The 18,426-nt window shown below is 38.6% G+C and overlaps 1 protein-coding gene across 1 annotated transcript in view; it reads left to right on the top strand.

Moving 5' to 3' along the window:
* Positions 1–18,426, top strand: part of LOC116378737 (neurexin-1a) — a 236,807-nt gene that overhangs the window by 18,375 nt on the left and 200,006 nt on the right. Inside the window, exons 3-5 of the mRNA XM_031840694.1 lie at positions 121–138; positions 1,579–1,608; positions 2,315–2,326. Coding sequence (XP_031696554.1) covers positions 121–138; positions 1,579–1,608; positions 2,315–2,326 — 60 coding nt within the window. The remainder of the gene's footprint in view (positions 1–120; positions 139–1,578; positions 1,609–2,314; positions 2,327–18,426) is intronic.

The raw sequence follows: 18,426 nt of genomic DNA on the forward strand, positions 1-18,426 counted from the left end.
GGTCACTTGCATGTGATGTTTAATGCCTTGCATGGTTACGACATGCAATGGCCAGTACTAGTCTGCATGCTGCTTAATGAATGTCTTCCTCTCTTTCTCTTTGCCTGTCTGTGCTTCCAGAAGACAACTATACTGAAGGTGGGTATTTTCACTGTTGGCTTCCATTTTTTCAAAATTGTGTATGTCTACACCGTGTCATGGCCTTAAATAAATGTAAGCAAATATTTCATGCTGGTAATGGCATTGAAATAACTGGAGTGGTAAGTCTCATTAATCAGGTCTTTTTTTTATTTTAATTAATTTTTATTTTTTTTACACCTCACAGTAACAAGTCTTCATGTGTGTGATTAAACTAATACCTCAATCAAAAATGAAGCATGTAATGAGCTTTTACTACTCTATACTTGGCAGTAGTACTTCGAGTAGCCTTGGAGTACTGCTGGCTTTCTGCTTCACCATTTCATCTCAGCGGTTATTCAGTGCTCAGTTGATTTCCTAAGTAATAAATAAATGAATAAATAAAACTGCAGGGCTTTGGACCTTGAGCGCCAACGCTGGAACCAGGATGGGCTCCTGGAAAAACAAATCAATCAGAAAGAAAGAATACAATAATATTAAAACATTAAAAAGGTCCAAGTGGCCTTCGTACAAGTTATTTTAAAAGGCTTAGCTGAGCAATACTATAATAAAGTATTGCACTAGGTTCTACAAAACAGAACACTATAGATGAATTCCTTAAATTAGTGTTAACAAATTAATTTAAAAAAAGGTAAAATGTCCGTTCATGGTTATTGCTATTATAAGCTGACTCTATGGAGAGGTTAGATTTCTCGATCAAATCGAAAATTTGCTTTTATTTGGTTGAATGTCTTGTTGGTAAGTGTATTGTAATACAAAGTGACAGAGACTTTAAGCCCCTCATTTAACTCAATGCATTCTTCTTCCTTATGAGCAAAATCATTTCATTTGGTGTACTAGGATTCCATGGGGGCGGAGCAGATTATTGGTAGTTAGAGGTTGAAATCACCCATATTTTAAAAACGACAGGGTGATGATAATGTACACTATCAGGAAGAAAAGTTTGCTCAAGGAAAGCACTGGAATTAGTTGGCAGCTAACATAAAGCTTCTTCCTATCGGTGACCAGACCATGTCCCATCGGTTTCCTTTTTCTTTGCGTGACACAAGTATGACTCACTGTTGACAGTTGTTGGAGGTCAAGGTAAAACAGGTCTTCTGCTATATTTGTGCATAGGGATCGCTCTCTCGTGGGTAGGTGGGATGATAGTCTGTGTACTTCTCATCTTAATGAAAAAAAAAGGTCAACCTGAATTTAGATTTCTGAATGATGACGAGTAAGTGGCTGATGATGCATTGCAACCTGCTATGGTTGACTAAATGCTCATCGTGCCAACCCTGTCTGTGCGCCCTCCTATTTCTCTCCGTCCCACTCTTCCCTCTCCCAACACTCCTCAAGTAACACAGACATCTGCTCTAATAGAGATGCCTGCGTGTCAGTGTCATACAGCTTCCCATGATCCCTTCTTCTCTGCTGACTGTGCTCTTGTTTTCCTTTAAGGTCTGGCACACCTGATGATGGGCGACCAAGGTATGAGCTCTGTTCCTTTTCCCCATCATTCCTCCAATGTCCCTCCTGCTCCCATTGTGCTCAGAAGTGTGTTTGCATATGACTCTTGTGCAATACTCAGGCTTGCAGCTTCATATATGGGCTGTCATTTCGCTTATTCTGAATGACCTAGTTGATTTTCATTCTCCCAGTGACTTTTTTTTTTCTCTGTATGACCCCTTTTTCAAGCTCATTTGGCTTTCCGCTCCCACTCTGCTGGGTATTTCTGTCCGTATATTCTTTCTTTTTAATTATTCACATCTACTGTGCAGTTCAGATGACGTGGTTTAAGTAAAGGGACATTTGCATTAACAATATTAGGATATAATGCATGGTGGTGGAAAAATAGCTTACTGAATTTTTAAGCTAATCCTCATCTGTCATGCACAGACGATCTGTCCATTCTATCTTCATCTATCCATTTTGTATGGCTACTGTATCCACTTGTCATGCAGCAGAGCAGGGATGTGAAGTGTTGTTCCTCTCTTTCCACTTTCCTTTGTTAGTCGCCTCTTACTGTCACACATTTCCCTCTTTTTGCACATATATGTAGCCATCGAGCCTCCTTCTCCTGCCGTCTGTCCCTTTCCGACTTGACCACGACACTTATCAGTGTCCCCTCTGCTTTTGTTCTCCCTTTTTGGCTGGAATCTGCTTCCTTCATGGAACATTTCATCAAATCTCATAGGTAAAAGTAAAGGTACAACCCTTTTAACTCTCTGAATTCATGAAACTATGACAGCAGTGTTTGTGGCAGTATATACTCGGGCTAAATGCAGTATATAAGGTCATTGGCATTTTACAAAATTGCTTTCTCAAGTATATATGAAAGATTTCCAAGGTAGGTGCCGCTTTCGCTTTGCATTCACATGTTTAAGCTGTGTCACCTTTATTTTCTGCTTGATGCATGGGAATCATTAAAGAGACTCACATGGGCATATGAACACAATAGTTGCTGTCCTAGTTCCAGTACACCACCACCACCACCACCACCACCCGGGGGGTAACTACACTCTTTTTGTTCAAATAATGGGTTTTGGGTTTGCTGGGTGAGGCTGGATCATGGTGTTGTGGGCCTCCCATCCTGGCTGTGATCATCACCTCTTCTCCCTGTGGGGTAAGTGGAATTCTGATCTTTGACATTTGACTCTCCTCCTCAGGGCAAAGAGGGGAAGTTTGGCTACTAAGGTCCCTTCTGAGCATTCAAGGTAAACATTTGATTCTTTCAAGTTAGTAAATGAAGTAAAACCAAATCTAGCAAGTTATAACTTTCTGAAGTGTGGGAAACTTGACTGTCAGTATGTGTGGTTTACTAATTGGGGAATGTGTAACTTCAAATTTGAAAAGTACTGAATTAAGTTTTCTAAGTATTTTCACTGGAAAAAGTTTTTTCTTGATTTTGCTTGCTCTTGTTGTTGCTTTGACATATACTATGCGATTGGTTTAGGTTTTGCAAATTATTTTACGCAGTTTGGAACATTTCTATTTTGCCAAAAAGATATTGTGTGTTATGTTAAATGCTATCGCTTATCAAACTTGTGAAGCACCATCTAAAAAAGGTAAGTCTTCAAACGGTCCGTACATGAAGTATAATAATTTGTTCACGTTGTATAATGAATAATGTTAGGGGTAATGCCTAATCTCATTGGTCTACTTGTGCTAATGCCAATGTATTCTGATTCGTGTGAGTTCGTTCTTTCATAGCCGATGCTGCCTAAACGCGGTTAATGCTTGGCCTGTTTTACTGTCTCATTGAATCACGTGCAATGCAATTCCATGCAACAAAACGTCAGTTCGTTCCATTACCCAACTTGGAAAATGGAAATTGTGTAATACATATGAAGTCATATTTCATGTGCCACAACTGATTGTGAAAAAATTGCCAGTCGGCGCAGCCACTGGAATTATCTGTATGGAAAGATTCATTATATTATCAATTTATTTATTTAATTAAGGCTTCTTAATTAAACTAATTGGGTGAATGTTACAAGCTATAGTGTTGAGACATTTAATGAGTACTGTTCACAGTTTTAACTATTCTACATAAAATGAAATAAATGAATAAATAAAAATCATTTTGCAAGATTATGCTCTGGCCTGTATAAAACAAAATTGAATAAAGTGTTAAATATAATGTTTGCACATCATCAGTGATCATCGCATAACAATCATTAATGAGTATGCTCCAATTAACTGTACACAGTGCTACCCTTTACTTTAATAGCATTTTCAATATGACAGTCTCCAACAGGGTGCACATGTGTAATCTGCTCACAACACGGGTCCCATGCATTAGCACAGAGTACAGTTAATTAGAGTATACTCATTAATTATTCTTCTGCAATGATCTGTGATGATGTAAAAGCACTCTATGCTTAACACTGCTTTCATTTTTCTTTTATACAGGCCAAAGGATAATACAGCAAAATTGTTTGTATTTATTCATTTATTTTATTTTATGTAGAATAGTTAAAAGTGCAAACAGAAATTTAGCTCTCCTTAAATTGATCGCCGCACCATACACGTTTGAAAACGCGCAAACTTTATTTTGAAGGCGAGCTAGCTCTGTTTCTGGCTCTGTTTTCCTCAACTCAATTTTCATTTTTTTAAGTTGGTTAATGGAGCAATTTGACCAAATAGTGAATTGCACTGCACGTGTTCATTCAATGCGATAATAACACAGGCCAAGCATTAACCGCGTTTAGGCAGCATAGGCTATCGAAGAACGAAGTCACACACAGCAGAATAGATTTGCATTAGCACAAGTAGGCCAATAAAATTTGGCACTACCCCTATTCTGACATTGTTCATCATACAACGATAGCAAATTAATTATACAGCAAATTAATTATACTTCACGCACCAACCTCAAACTGCCTTGTTTACTTTATGATTTGTGAAAAGCAATCATATTCTACTGTCAGATATTCTGCTGCTACAAGTCAAAGCTGCAGTGATATATACATCAATATCATTCACACACACACACACACACACACACACACACACACACACACACACACACACACACAAATGAAACCCTTCTGCATAAAAGAATGGAGAGATTCATTTTTTCCATCTCCTAAGGTAAGTGTCATTTCCACAATCCTACTGGTTCCTGTTCAGCAAGTGGATGCATACCAGTTGCCTTTTCATTGCACACATACTTGACATGCATGTAATTCTAGTATTAATTGATTTGAATCAAACTTTACTTTACAAGATTTGCAAAATCCTTAGACTAACAGAATAGTTGTCATTGACCTAACTATGTAAAGATGATCTTGGTGTTGGTATTCTGTAAAGACAAATGCCAGTTGTCTGAAACATACATGTCACATGTATACATGAGCAAAACTGTAAATCTGGTGATCCTTGGTAAAGTTAAATAACCTATGACGAGACGATTACTGCCCTTAGTAGTTTTTCACTAGTTCGATTGTCAAATTGTTGACTATCAAAGCTCTTTTACAGCCCTAGTACACACTTGATGCTGGTGTTCTTGGGGAACACTACATGGCTAAATCTGAAACCCACAGGTTTTTACAACACTATACCAAACACCCAGTTTAGCTGTGGCAGAAGGGAAACCACAGGGAGAGATTGAGAGAATGCTGGTGATGCACATATCTGACATCCGTAGCACACTGCTTCTAATTTGGGCCATTGCTAGTTGTCCCCTGTGTGGTACAGTGTGAAGCATAGTCAGTCCAGTTATGTACTGTGTAGTCACAAACCCTTATCCCCACTTGAGCATTAAATCTAGGAACGTGGACAGTGCTTGTATTCATGGTCTGCTGCTTTAAGCTTGTGAGAATACTGTGTATTATGTTAGCCCCCCCTGAGGTCCTACTGTGTCACGTTAACCACTTGTATGGTTTATCCTCTGTTTCATGGCTGGTCCCTTGAGGATGGGCTTGTTTCTGTGTGCTGCATTCAGCTGGTTTCCTAAAACCTTGTTTCCATTCAGCTCTAGAGAGCAGGCCACACTGTAGGATAAGTCATAATACCGCTGGCACACAGACCACTGGGTATTTAATTGCTGTCATCACAATAAACTGCCATGTGCAGCTTAAGAGGGACTGCAGGCTGTGCAGACAGGCTTACAGGTACCACTGGGCTGTTTCTAAATTAGTATACTTTCTAATGTAATTGCTTTCACTTTCTAAAGAAGGAAATTGTTCCTTTTCATTATAGCCTTTTCTAGTTTGTTTGCACATGTGCTGTATTTTTATATGTCAAAGTAAATGGAAGTTTAAACACTGATAAACCAGTGCCTTTCAAATGGTGTCATACACTTGGCCGATATATGCCTTCAAATAGTAATTTAAATTTGCTATACTGTATATGAGATTGGGAGCATCTCTGTTGTCTCTCAACGGTTCTCAACACGGCAATGGCTGAGCGATGACGAGGCCGGTTTGGACGGCCTTATCAGCTGTAACCGCCCTATGAGCGAAGTGCACAGCGGCAGCCGTGAGCTAGCCAGTGGGGCACACTCACATGCAGTAGAATGTGAGACCGGCCTGGCTATGTCAACAAAGCAAGGACAAGCTCTGATAACAACACACACAGAGGGAGAGCCCCTTCATTATCTGCTCAGGTAAACATTACTTGACTATATCAACAAACAGAGCAAATAGTTGTTTGCTGATAATTTAATGCTCTGAATCTTGCCCCTTTAAGTCTTATATTTAGCAATAACTTTGACATTGCAACGGTTCTACTGTTTAACTTTGCATGAACTGATGTAGAAACTGAGCATCTAATTATCACATGTGACATTTTCACAGCCATTGTAGCAGTAAACAAGGTGGATATTCGTTGTGTTCTCACACATACAAATCCACTGTGGTTTGTGGGCTTTACCACTAAACATTGATACAGTTGACATAAAGAGCAAAGACTTGTGAGTGTGTATTTGTGTGTCTGTCATACATCGGTGTGTTTGATGTTGCGAATAAAACATGACAAGATGAGACAAAAACAATGCCTGCATCACTGTTCACTCTACATGCATACACGTCGTGGTATATTAGCATTACAATGTATGCAGTATGATCATTAAATCTCATGCAAGATAGATCTTAATGCAGAAGCAAGATTGTAATGGTAGTGTCCCATCTGATCCAGGACATGTTGATTTAAACCTAAAGAAAAATTGTCTTGTAAGGAATATTTGCATATGTTATTTTTCCGTGGACCAGTACAGTAATGGATAGTAAGCTGTGATCCAGCACAGCTCAGTGAGTAAGTGCTGTAGGAGTGTGTTGAGGACAGGCAAAGACATTGAAAAAGCCTCATTTGACGTACTGTATGTGGGATTTTGAAGTACCCATTTACTTGAACACATGCTCAGGAAGATGCGTTAGTGTCCAGTATGTTTCAACCACCTGCATAACTGCAAAGGTCATAATCGACCAACATTACGCAGCACTGGATTCTTTAACTCCCACACTTGAAAAGAATAGCAACACTGACAGGCTACTATATCTATTTTTTGTTGTAAAGTAATTTGTAAAACAATGTTCTGCTTTCCAGCTTTGTGCTGTGAAATGCTTCAGTGACTTTATTCCCTGGAACTTGTTTGAAGATTATACTCGGCTTGAGAAAAAAGTCAGTTGTTCCAAACGAAATGCCACGTTAGTTTCTAAGTCTCACATATCACCGGCTTTGATTGTCATTTTACTGCCATCAAACAATCAAATACAAGATCACAGTCAACAAATACAAATAACAGCAGAAGTAAAAGTAATGGAGAAAATTACACAGCATGAACAAATAAGAAGTAACTTCAGCGTAAGATTAAATAATTAAGAAAAAGCCAGATGGTTAAAGTGAGAGATGATTTAAAAGAGGGCAGTTTTCTAACCTCAGTTCCTCAGGAAAGCTAGTCCAAAGGGTTGAAGCCCTAACAGCAAATGTCCTGTCACCCTTGGTCTTCTGCCTTGACCGGGGAAGAGCTAATGGGGCACAGACAAGCACGTTGGTTCCACATAGGCTTGTGTAGGGTTTGGGTTTCTCTTTGATTTACAGTTAGTTTGGCAAGTTTGACACATGACAGGTGAAATGTGTCAGGGTAAGGCAACATACTTTACTTTAAGCTTTCAGGGGTGGGTGTGTTTTCTGTGTGTGTATGATATTAGTGACGGTGGTTGTGGGACAAAAAGAAATTGCCATGACGGGGGAAATTGTTTTGTGTCAAGTATGCATCAGAATCCCTCTTTCCCTCTCTGTTCTGTCATGACGCTCTGAAACCTTGATTTGTATTTGTTTTCTAGAAATCTGTTTACGTTTTAATCTGGGGATGATCATACCTTTGCAATGAAAACGCAGTTCTTTTAGATGATGTTCAATAGCATGTCAGAGAGCAACTCGTCAAGACGTTGTGCCTTCTTTATCTGACAGGCAACACAATACCATGTGGTGTGCGTTGAATCAACAACAGATACAACCTCTTTAGCTTCACATGAAACCTCGAATACTGTCAATGAAATACTTTCAGCTCTATTGACTTCCCCAGGATTATTAATTTCTCAGCTTTAACCCTATAAGTATATCTGTGGTTCCAGTCATTTCTTTTTAGATAAATACTGACCTGTGAAGTAAATGTATTTAAAAACCAAACGTCTTTTAGTGAAGATGGCACTGAGTGCTCATTTCTGACGGTCTTGACTCTGCTGGAGGGCATAGTCAGAGTTAATTACACTTTACAGTGAGTGCTCATCTGGATTCTCATTATGTAAAATGCCAGTGGAAGTGCTGTTTGAGAAGCTGACTCAGAACTTTCAAAAAAAACTTGAAAGTGGGTTTATCTCTAGATCTTGGCATATGGGTAACACCATCACCATCTGGTCTGAAAACTGCTAATTTACTGTAAGAGCCTGACTTATTATCATAGCATACAAATCAGACTGAGAAAGTGAATTTCGAAATATAATATGCAAAAGTAAATGTTTTTGGTCTGAGATTAGTTTACTATTGTTTGATGGCCTAAGGAGTTACCTCGGTAACTCAGAAGGACATCTACTGTTGTGAAGATAAACCACTTTAAATGATGTTCTTATTAAGAAGACATCCTACATACAGCCTGTCTCCTCCAGCAGGCAAAGCTTTCAAAAGTGAAATCCGAGCGCTTACAGAAAGACGTGAAGCTGCCCTTATATTGATGTGTTACCTAGTCATTTCTGTCATTAAGAAAAACTCACCAAGAAGTTATAAACATGAAGGTGAAGGAAAATGTTTACCGCGGCATTATCTTGCAAGTGTCACAGTTTGGCAGTTTTAAGTCTCAACAGCTATTTTTTTTCCGCATCTTTGCAAATATTTTTGAAAGAAGGTTTTAAGCGGACCTTTATTTTTGCAAGATTAAGCAGAATTTCCTGTCGACCGGCCTACATTTCAAAGTTAATAAGGAAGCAAGCTTCTCCCTTAAATATCTTTAAATCCCTATGATGAGAGTCTAAAAAAATGTAACAAATACTGATTTACAGTTTTATCCGCACTAACACCCGCATTATCTGCATGCGGCAGAGCATTCAAGGCAACTACTAAGACGAGTAGTTGTTACTACATCCACAAAGATTTGGTAGACTACTACAGAAACAATGAAGTGGCTGCAGGTGTGTATGCATTGAGTCAAGAGAACGCAAACAGAAATTTGTCAAAACTAATTTCACACGTATAATTGGTCATTTTCCCCTCATAACAGCAGTGTAAAAAAACATGATGAATGCTAAAGTGAGGAGGAAAGTGTGATGAATAAATGTCATAATATTAGTAAGATATGGATTTTGTTGCGCAGACAGGTGTAATAGTAGTCTTTGATTAGTGATGCAAGGATCCAATACATTTCTACTTATTGAATCAACCAATTTCAGGAAGCTTGTGGAACAATATTATGAACATGTTGACTATGCTGACATAATGTTGAGGGTAAAAGGTCATTTGCAAGTACAACCTCATAACCTTACATATTAAAGAATGATAGATATCCCTTTCACACAGTGAGGAATACAGATTTCTTTTTAAAAGAGCACTGATCAGCTAATTGTGAGTCAGCAACATCACCATTTACCGTTCAAACAAATTCCAGGCTTTCACCGAGGAGACCGCTGTTCGTGCCTCGTGTGAAACAAGAAGTCAACGTTGGTTCATTTGACACATAACTTTCATTGCTATTTTAATCCTAACCACAATGTATTCCTGAACCAAAGTTGTGTTGCCTAAACCTTATTAAGTTGTTTCTTAGGAAGACGGTAGTTTATTTTGAAAAGACTATGTAACGAGCGGAAATTGACAAGTGTTGCCAGACTTGAGGAGTCATTTTTTCATAAGATATGATACAAACCGTTTTATGAGGATATGTTGACATACAATATATCTGGATATGTGTACAATCAAACCAATACTCAGTAATACACACAGATCCATATACCCAGAACATACACCCAAGAATATTACAACACGCCAAAGAAAAATTGCACAGTTACCCTTAACACACACTAACACACTTATTTTACAGTTCAGTAGTTTGATTGCTAGTGGAACTAAGGAAAATGTATAACTGTTCAACTTACTACAGTTTGGTAAGCTGTACCTTCTGCCCAAAGCCATCAGCTCACACTCTCTGTGAAGGATGTGGTTTGATCACAGGTCATTTTAAGGCCCTGCTTCCTCACTGTCTCCTCACACATCTCCTGGAGATACTCTATGAGTATTAAGTTGTTAAACCAAAGTGATTCTCTCGACTCAGATTTTTTCATGTGAATAATCAGTTGAGGCCAAAGCTGCTTTGGCCTCTCTACAAAAAGAGAAGGCCAATGGCTGTCAAAACATGGCTTTAAAGCCTTCATGTCATCAAACTTTAATTTAAATCAGAAGCGTGAACATGACTCTGGGTATCTGATGTTGGAATGACAATTTAAGATTACACCAAAGTTGAAAAATATGCTTTGGTGTGTGTTTGAGATATGCACATAGGGTTACGCTTTTAAAATCTTTAGAAACTACTAGGCCACTATTCAGGGGCAGAAGTAAATTATGGACTGCTCGACTGGACTCACTTTTTGGTAGCAGGTGCTTTTCTTAAATGTATTTTCCACTGCGATACTACCCCCTCAGTGATGGTGGGTTTCCCGACTCGGGAAATGGGACCGTCCAGGGAGGACATGAATACAGCATTGTCTGCGCTCTCTGAGTGCCATTCTAGTTTTTATACATAGCTTCTAAGCTCTGTGCTTGCTACCTTTCTAAAAAGCTGTTTAGTTCGCCTACTGCTGGCAAACATCAGACTGTCTGACATCGAGTGCTGTTGGTTTTTGGCAGGTTTCTTGCAAAAATCTCCCAAATAAAATGACAAAATATGCCGTGATGTTTCAAGATGTTAGGTTTTGTTCCAACAACGCGGGCGGGTAGCAGATCAAACAAGCTACGCAGCTTCTGTAAGTCTGCTGCTTCTAAACTGTTCAGCAAAACAAATTACTATGATGTTAAATGTTTCGTCAACATTTACAAATTATTCCGTGGCACTAACACCATTTTGTAAATCATTTGTTATTGGCTTACATGATGTCTAAAGTTTGTAATTTCTTTCTACACCATTCAGGCATTAAAATGAATGACTTAAAATCTACTTTCACCCCTGGTCATATTAAAAAAAGCGCGAGATACTAGGTAGTTTTGTTAATGGGAACATTAAAATTGACTGGACCTGCCAGCACAGAACTTCTATGTGCACAACCTTTCTGCTGTTTCTGAATGTTTTGTCATTCAACTATTTGAATTGTGAGGAGCGTAAAAGGGTTTATTGGGACTGGTTTTAGTGGGACAAAGAGGCTGAGTGGATTCTATTCCATTTAGAATGTAGCAGAGAAGATAAAGGAGAACTTTGCAGTGCACACGATTCAAAGAATGGCGTTCAGGCAGGTGAGTACAACAGCAAACGTATTGATTGCTGTACATCACTGTACAGAGGAGGGCATTAACAACTGTGTCGCCAAGAAACAAAGCAGTGTGTGTGTGAGATGCTCTACCCAGCAGGCTATTTAATTTATATTGTGCAATAATGTAAGGCTGTAAGACTAGAATGAGGGAGGCAGTTATATTGTTATAGTCGCTAATCAGTTGTATGCACAGGCTGGAATTTATTGCTAGTTTGGACATAAAGGCTCGGTGGTGCAGTTGACATCTGGGGAAAGCAGGTTGTCTGCCATAAGTTAACATTTTAATGCACTTAAAAATGTAATGCAGTACCATTTATTCAGAAATCATTTTAACTGACCTATGTTTTGCTTTGAGTACATTACTCTTACTTCAGTAACATATTTTACTACTCTTTTCATCCATGTTACTGCTATAATTTATCAAAACTGTACGGCCATCAGGTAGCCAGAGTAGCCAAATTAATTTTGTATGCAGCTTGATGAAGGAATGGCTTCCTTGTTGTCTTGGTGGGTTCAACGGCTTGGTTAAACAAACATTACGTGCACACTGAATTTATCCCAGTTGTAGCTTACTTAATACATACCAATTTACCTCGTTCATGCCTGCACTGCCTAGCTCACCTGTCCCATGTGCCACCCCAGGGCCATCAGGGCTTGTTAGAAACAAGGTAATTGTACTTGATGGGTCACAGAGGCAGTTTTCACAGAGATGGGGAAACAGACTGCTTTGCAGCACACAGAAAAAAAAGGACTGTAATTGCCTGGAGTGAGATTTGTGTATCTTGACATGGCAGATTGGCAAAGCTGCACTATAAAGCTCCACAGATTAGTATATTACCACAGATTCTGCTCCTGGGGGAAGGGGGGGGAAGAAGGCAGAAAGACAGAAATAGTGAAGGACTTAAAGCAGACAGAGAGAGGCATTTAAAGAATGAGCACAAGGAAATGGGCAGAGAAAGGGATGGGGGGTACTGTGTGGAAAGAATAAGTGTGATGAAGGGGGATTATAAAACAGCCATGTGATTATAACAGACGCAGAGGGAAAATATAGCAATAAAGGAAAGAAGAAAAACACTGTTGCCTGAGAGTTGTTTCTTTCTGAAGAAAATGAGGTTTGTTTGTTTCGAGCTAACGTGTAATTTCATACATCAGACCTGCCTGCCTGGCTTTCTGATGGACATGTTTTGCCTCTTTGTGCCAGTCTCAGCTTCATTGCCAGCATCGTGAATCAGATAAGCAGTAACGTGCCTTCACTAACTTCTCTGGATTGACAGCTTTTCTGGGGTTGGCGACAGGTTTCAACAGCATTCCTTCGTGTGTACATCATCAATGTTGATATCAGACTTTGAATGAATAGTTATCATGCGTTTCCCAAAGAATATTTATTATAAAAGATGACAAGCTTTATACATTTTCCAAACCTTAGGAAAGGGCGAAGGAGAATGTAGAATACAAAGGTTGGATCAATTTGAACAAGGCTCATCTGGCTCCCCAGGTAGGTAGAATAGAAGGAGATCTGCTCCAGATCAATAGTGCTGGTCGATGCCAGTGAGAGACTGCAGTGATGAAAAACTCTATTTCTTGGCAAGGGAGGGGAGCGGATGACTGTTAGCAGAAAATAGATTAAAAGGAGATACCCATGCTTCAGCTGTAGACTGTGAAATGCATTGTGTGCATGTCGGTTTGTTTGTAGTTCAGCTTTTAGATCATGAGGCCATTTTACTGGCATCCACTGAGGCAATGCCGCCAGGTGTTGTTATGATGTGCTGTATATAGGCAATCATATTTATCCTTTCAGTATGTATTATGAGATGAGATTTTTTTTTAAAAATGTGCACAATAGATGTTTACAGAGCAACGTATGGTACTGTAGTGCTGCTTTGTGTAGGTGATTTATGAGAGCAAGCCAGTAGCTTAGCTGCCTTCAAAGAGATTGTTATTTCCCCGCATCTCTAATGGTACATTCATCTTCTCCCATTAAACTGGGGAAAAGGGATACAGTGTGACTAATTTATATGGAATCACTCACACTCCAAGACATATTAATTTGTCCTTCCCATGACTCTTGTCATGGTGGCATTATAGTGTTTACTGCTAAATATGGAGAGAAATAAGGCTCAAAACAGCAGAGACAAATGTCTTCTTCTCGAAAATTACAGATGATAATTTTTAAAGAAACCACAATTAAATGATTACAAATGCATTTTTCAATCCAAAAGTGAATACCGTTCTATTTTGCTTTAACTTTCGTCATTAAGATGCACAGGAATCCTTTTAAAAATATAAATTATATTAGATTAATAAACACCAAGTTGTAATAATGTGGAATTTGTTTAGGTTGGGTTGTATTGATTTGTAAAATTAGGATTCTTTTTTGACCAGCATAATTTACTTGCAAATTGTCATATATATTTTGAAAACTTAAAATTTGAGACGCTGATTATTACTTTTGATATTTATTTCCCTCCTTAGCTTTAAATTTGAAATTAAAATCACATAAGTGGTTGAGTTTGGTAAACAGATATAATAAATTAAACTACAATTAGGACCCGAGAGATCTTGCACCTTTGGTACAACATTCTGTGAATATTTTTTTTTCTCCCTTTTCAATGATGCATAGTGAAGAAATGGCAAGACTCCCTTTGGGAAATTGAATAGTCCATTTCCAATCGAGTGTGCCCTGGAAAATCCATGGGGGTCAGTGGCAATTTGTCTCAGGAGGTCTGCAACGAGAGTCATTACGCTCAAGACCAACACCACCAAACATTCTTTACAGGGAGACTTGTTTTATATATATATATATATATATATATATATATAGAGAGAGAGAGAGAGAGAGAGAGAGAGATAATATTGCTAATCATAAATAGGTATTATCATAATATAACATATGATTACATAGGGCATACAAATTGGCACAATGCAACACTTCCCTCTGTCATAGTGGAGCGGCATGTCATCAACCTCTATTTTTGAGTAGCTCATCTCTGTTTAGCAAATTGTTTCTGCCCCTAGTTTAATTAAAAGCAGAGTAGCATATCTACTCCACTTGGAAGACACATTTGGTTGTTGTTCAGCTTAAATATGTTATGAATTATAATGGTCAAAATTATGTCCTGCTATCAATCATTATAGTTTACTCATGTTTTAGAAGGAGGAAGGTAACGTGTAAGCAAATGTTTCATAATAAACTTGAGATCTAGCTATGATGCTGTACTACAGTGGAGTAAACACATGGTTAACATTGTGAATTCAAACAAAAATACTTGCTTAGGTTAAAACCACCTAGTCAGCTTTGGGAAAAACATGATGGCTGGGCTTGAAATAAGAAAGTAATTAAAGTAGAACGTAAAAAACGTTACATTACAACGCGTACATAAGTACAGAAAACAAAACTTCAAAATAGCTCAACAGCGCTTTGGGACACAAACACCGGTCTCCTGGTTGAAAGTCCTCTGTTTGTTTGACCAAGCCACCCTGTTTGGATATTTTCAGTCTTTACGCTACGTCAGCACACTCCCAGAGCGTTTCCTCTGAACGTCTAATAAGAACGGGGATAGGATTACATTGTTGCTACTTGTGCGTTGGTTTCAGACGTTGAGGGTTGTGACGGAGCATCAGCATTTGATGCCCTGTGAAAGAGAACGGGCTGATACAACCCACGTAATAGTCAGCCAGAACAGGTGACGTAATATATCGAGAGATGATGTCTGCATAGGAAGAACATTGAGTTGGACAGGAGGGTAAAAAAAACACAGGACTTTCACCCAGGTGACTGCTGTTTTTGTTCTGCCAGACGTCACGTTGATTTATTTGTCACATAACGTCCGTAGTTACTTTAACGCACACCACGATCTTTTCCCAAACCCTAACCAAGCACTTTTGTTGGCTAAACACTACAGGCACACTGATCGCTCGTGTTGCTGAGCATTCGTAGAAGAAAAGATTCCGTAAGATATTGTGCAAACTGTTGTATGAGGCTTCATTGCCCAGTTTAATTTTCCTCATTTTGTTGTTGATGATCAATTCACCTAAAAAAAAAAAAAGAAGTGTACACAGTCATGAAAATGAAAATGAGCAATTCACGGGTGAGCTGTGGAGCGTCATTCAACTACCCGCCTTTATTAGTGTACCTATTTCTGCTGCTCATCTTAATTAACGTTTTTCACTTTGGATGCAGTGGATTCATATGCCTCTGTGTTATTTATTTGCCCTCCCCTCTCATTTCCTGCCTCGGCTTTTTTCTCCCGGCTCCTCGGCTTCAAATCACCTGTGCGTTGCCCACACATCCTTAGAGAGAGAACGAGCTGATGAAAGACAGTGGGAGATTACGTGACCCCACTTGATCCATCGCTGCTGTATCAATGGGTTTCTAGTCATCAGTGCACTTGTTTTTTGGTTTGTGGGTTACATCCACCAGAATAGCATCAAAATGGCTGCAATATTCCTGTACTTGATTTTATTGTTTTTCGAGAACGTTTAGAAGAGCGCTTTGAGCAGAATCTTTACTAATCAAAATAGTATCATACCGCAAACTTTCACTAATGAACGAAGTAAGAGGTCGCAGCATTTGGGTGTAAGTGATGTCATGTGATTGCCTTCCAATGCTGATGAGTCAGAACTAATAATGTAAGCACTGCCTTGTTCATTTAAAATAGTTAAATATGTATTGCTTTATGAATATTTTTATGAGATAAAATTGTGAATTTATCATCCACATCTCTTCTCTCTCGTGGCATTCACACCTCTCATGAATTATAAATGAAACTAATTGTTTAATTTGTGGTTACTCCCTATAGTGTTTTAGTAATCTATCGTGTATCTTTCCCATCTTTATCACTGTAACCAGTGTGTTTGCACGAGCCTCAATTAAGCTGCTTGAGGAAGGATAATCTCGGAAAGGAATGTCTATGGGTGACTATGTCTTAATACATTACAACAAAGAAAAATAAAATCTCAAGTAATTGAGAGTTCTCATTTGATGAATACATTTATCTATTTTCATATTTTGTCTTATAATCGTACTGATAGAATTAACCTTAGACCAGTTTCTATTTATAGTGTTTGAAAACAATATTTTCTCCTTTATAATCTTTTTAGAAATCTGATAAGAGAGGGAGCTCATTTAAAAAAGGCAGAAACTGCTTCTTTTCTTTTTATACGATGTTTCATTTTATTAGCGCTTGATGAACCCTGTACGGCCTGTGGGGAGTGACATAATGAACAGTAAATATATTGCTTTCAGATGGCCCTGCTGAGGCCATAATTCCCCGTCCCTGAGCTCAGGTGAAGGTCAGCGGGGAGTTGTCAAAATGTCCATGTTCCCATGAATGCGCCACCACAGCAAGGCACCCAAGAATTAAAGTGGCTGTCAAACCAACCAGGATCATTAATTTTCATTTTTGTTCACAGTCAGCCGTTATTTATCCTTGGGCTTTATCATTTTCAGCTTGTTGGAGTGCGCCAGATAATCCTATAAAGCAGTGTGCATGATATGGCAAATAGCAGTACAGTATATCTATCTATCTATCTATCTATCTATCTATCTATCTGTCTATCTTCTATTTGTCTATTTGTCTGCCTGTCTATCTACATTACAAATATCCAAGTAAACAGCACTTGTAGATGACATCAACCTTTACTAAGCTTAGTGGTGAACATGCGAAAATCAATCTGATTTTGTGTGACATACACTTCATTTGATGTGATTGCAGCAGATTAATGTACACAGATGTTTAACATATATGTTCCATTATGGGATGGAGCATCTTCCCTAGCTCAGCTGGAAGTGGAATTTTGGCATGGTTTTACATGATTTTACATAAAAACAGATTTTATCCGACAGCATAACAGAGTGCAGGTGTGTCAGAAGGGCATACTATCCACTGTAATTGAGATCACACACATTTTTCCGACTTGCTGAAATTAAATTCTGGCATTGGGAAGGGTCACTTCCCCCGCAGGAAATTAAAAATCAAAGCTCAACAAAGATGTCTCCTAAACAGCAGCGAGGGAGTGCTCTGTTCAGAAAGTCTCTCTTTCATATCCTGGGTCTCTCTCTCTCTCTCTCTGTTATCTGAGTATATTATAGTTCAAATGTGTACTTCTGCCTACTAGAGAGTGACATTCAAGTTTGGCTCTCAATGTTAAGTTTAAACAAACAGTAATTTAACCAGACATTTAGACATAAAAGTTTACTACTATAAGTAACACTAAACAAACACATAAAGATATCTTGTAAATAGTGTAAAGTGAATGTAATGATAAGGAAAATAGAGAAACACAATGCCCGTAACGCTAAATCATATTCAGCTTCATTTGGCCAAGTATGCATGCGCATACAAGGAATTTGACTCTCATTTTTCTCATCTCTCACAATGTACTTACACAGAAGTACAGAGGGAGGTGATGTTCTTTTATTTATGTATGAATACTGTATGCTGCCCCAGTTTGTGCTGCTGGAGAATCATGACATCATTCAATGTAAGAGCAATTTGATTTGACTACCAACCTTAATGGCATTTTATGCAACAACCCACCAACCCATTACACAGCAGCGAGAGACTGACGCTGCTCTGCGTGTGGTATTTTAGGCTTTAGATTGATATCCTACTAACAGGCCATACAGTCCTTTGATGCTTTTAATGGAATCAGGAGAAGTTCCAGTAAATTGAATATTTAGTTCACATATGACTGGTTTAGAATTAAGCTCCCCATCACCACTGGACATGTGATATGTTTATTGAACATTTTATTATGCCCTTCCGTCTTATTCTCATGAACGCCATATATCAGGAATGCCTTTTAAATATGGCACAAACGTCCAAAAAACGGTGTCAAATCCTTTATCACATTG

This window comes from Anarrhichthys ocellatus, unplaced genomic scaffold (genome assembly GCF_004355925.1).
Source record: "Anarrhichthys ocellatus isolate YVR2014 unplaced genomic scaffold, GSC_Weel_1.0 scaffold3, whole genome shotgun sequence".
NCBI classification, from domain to species: Eukaryota; Metazoa; Chordata; class Actinopteri; order Perciformes; family Anarhichadidae; genus Anarrhichthys; species Anarrhichthys ocellatus.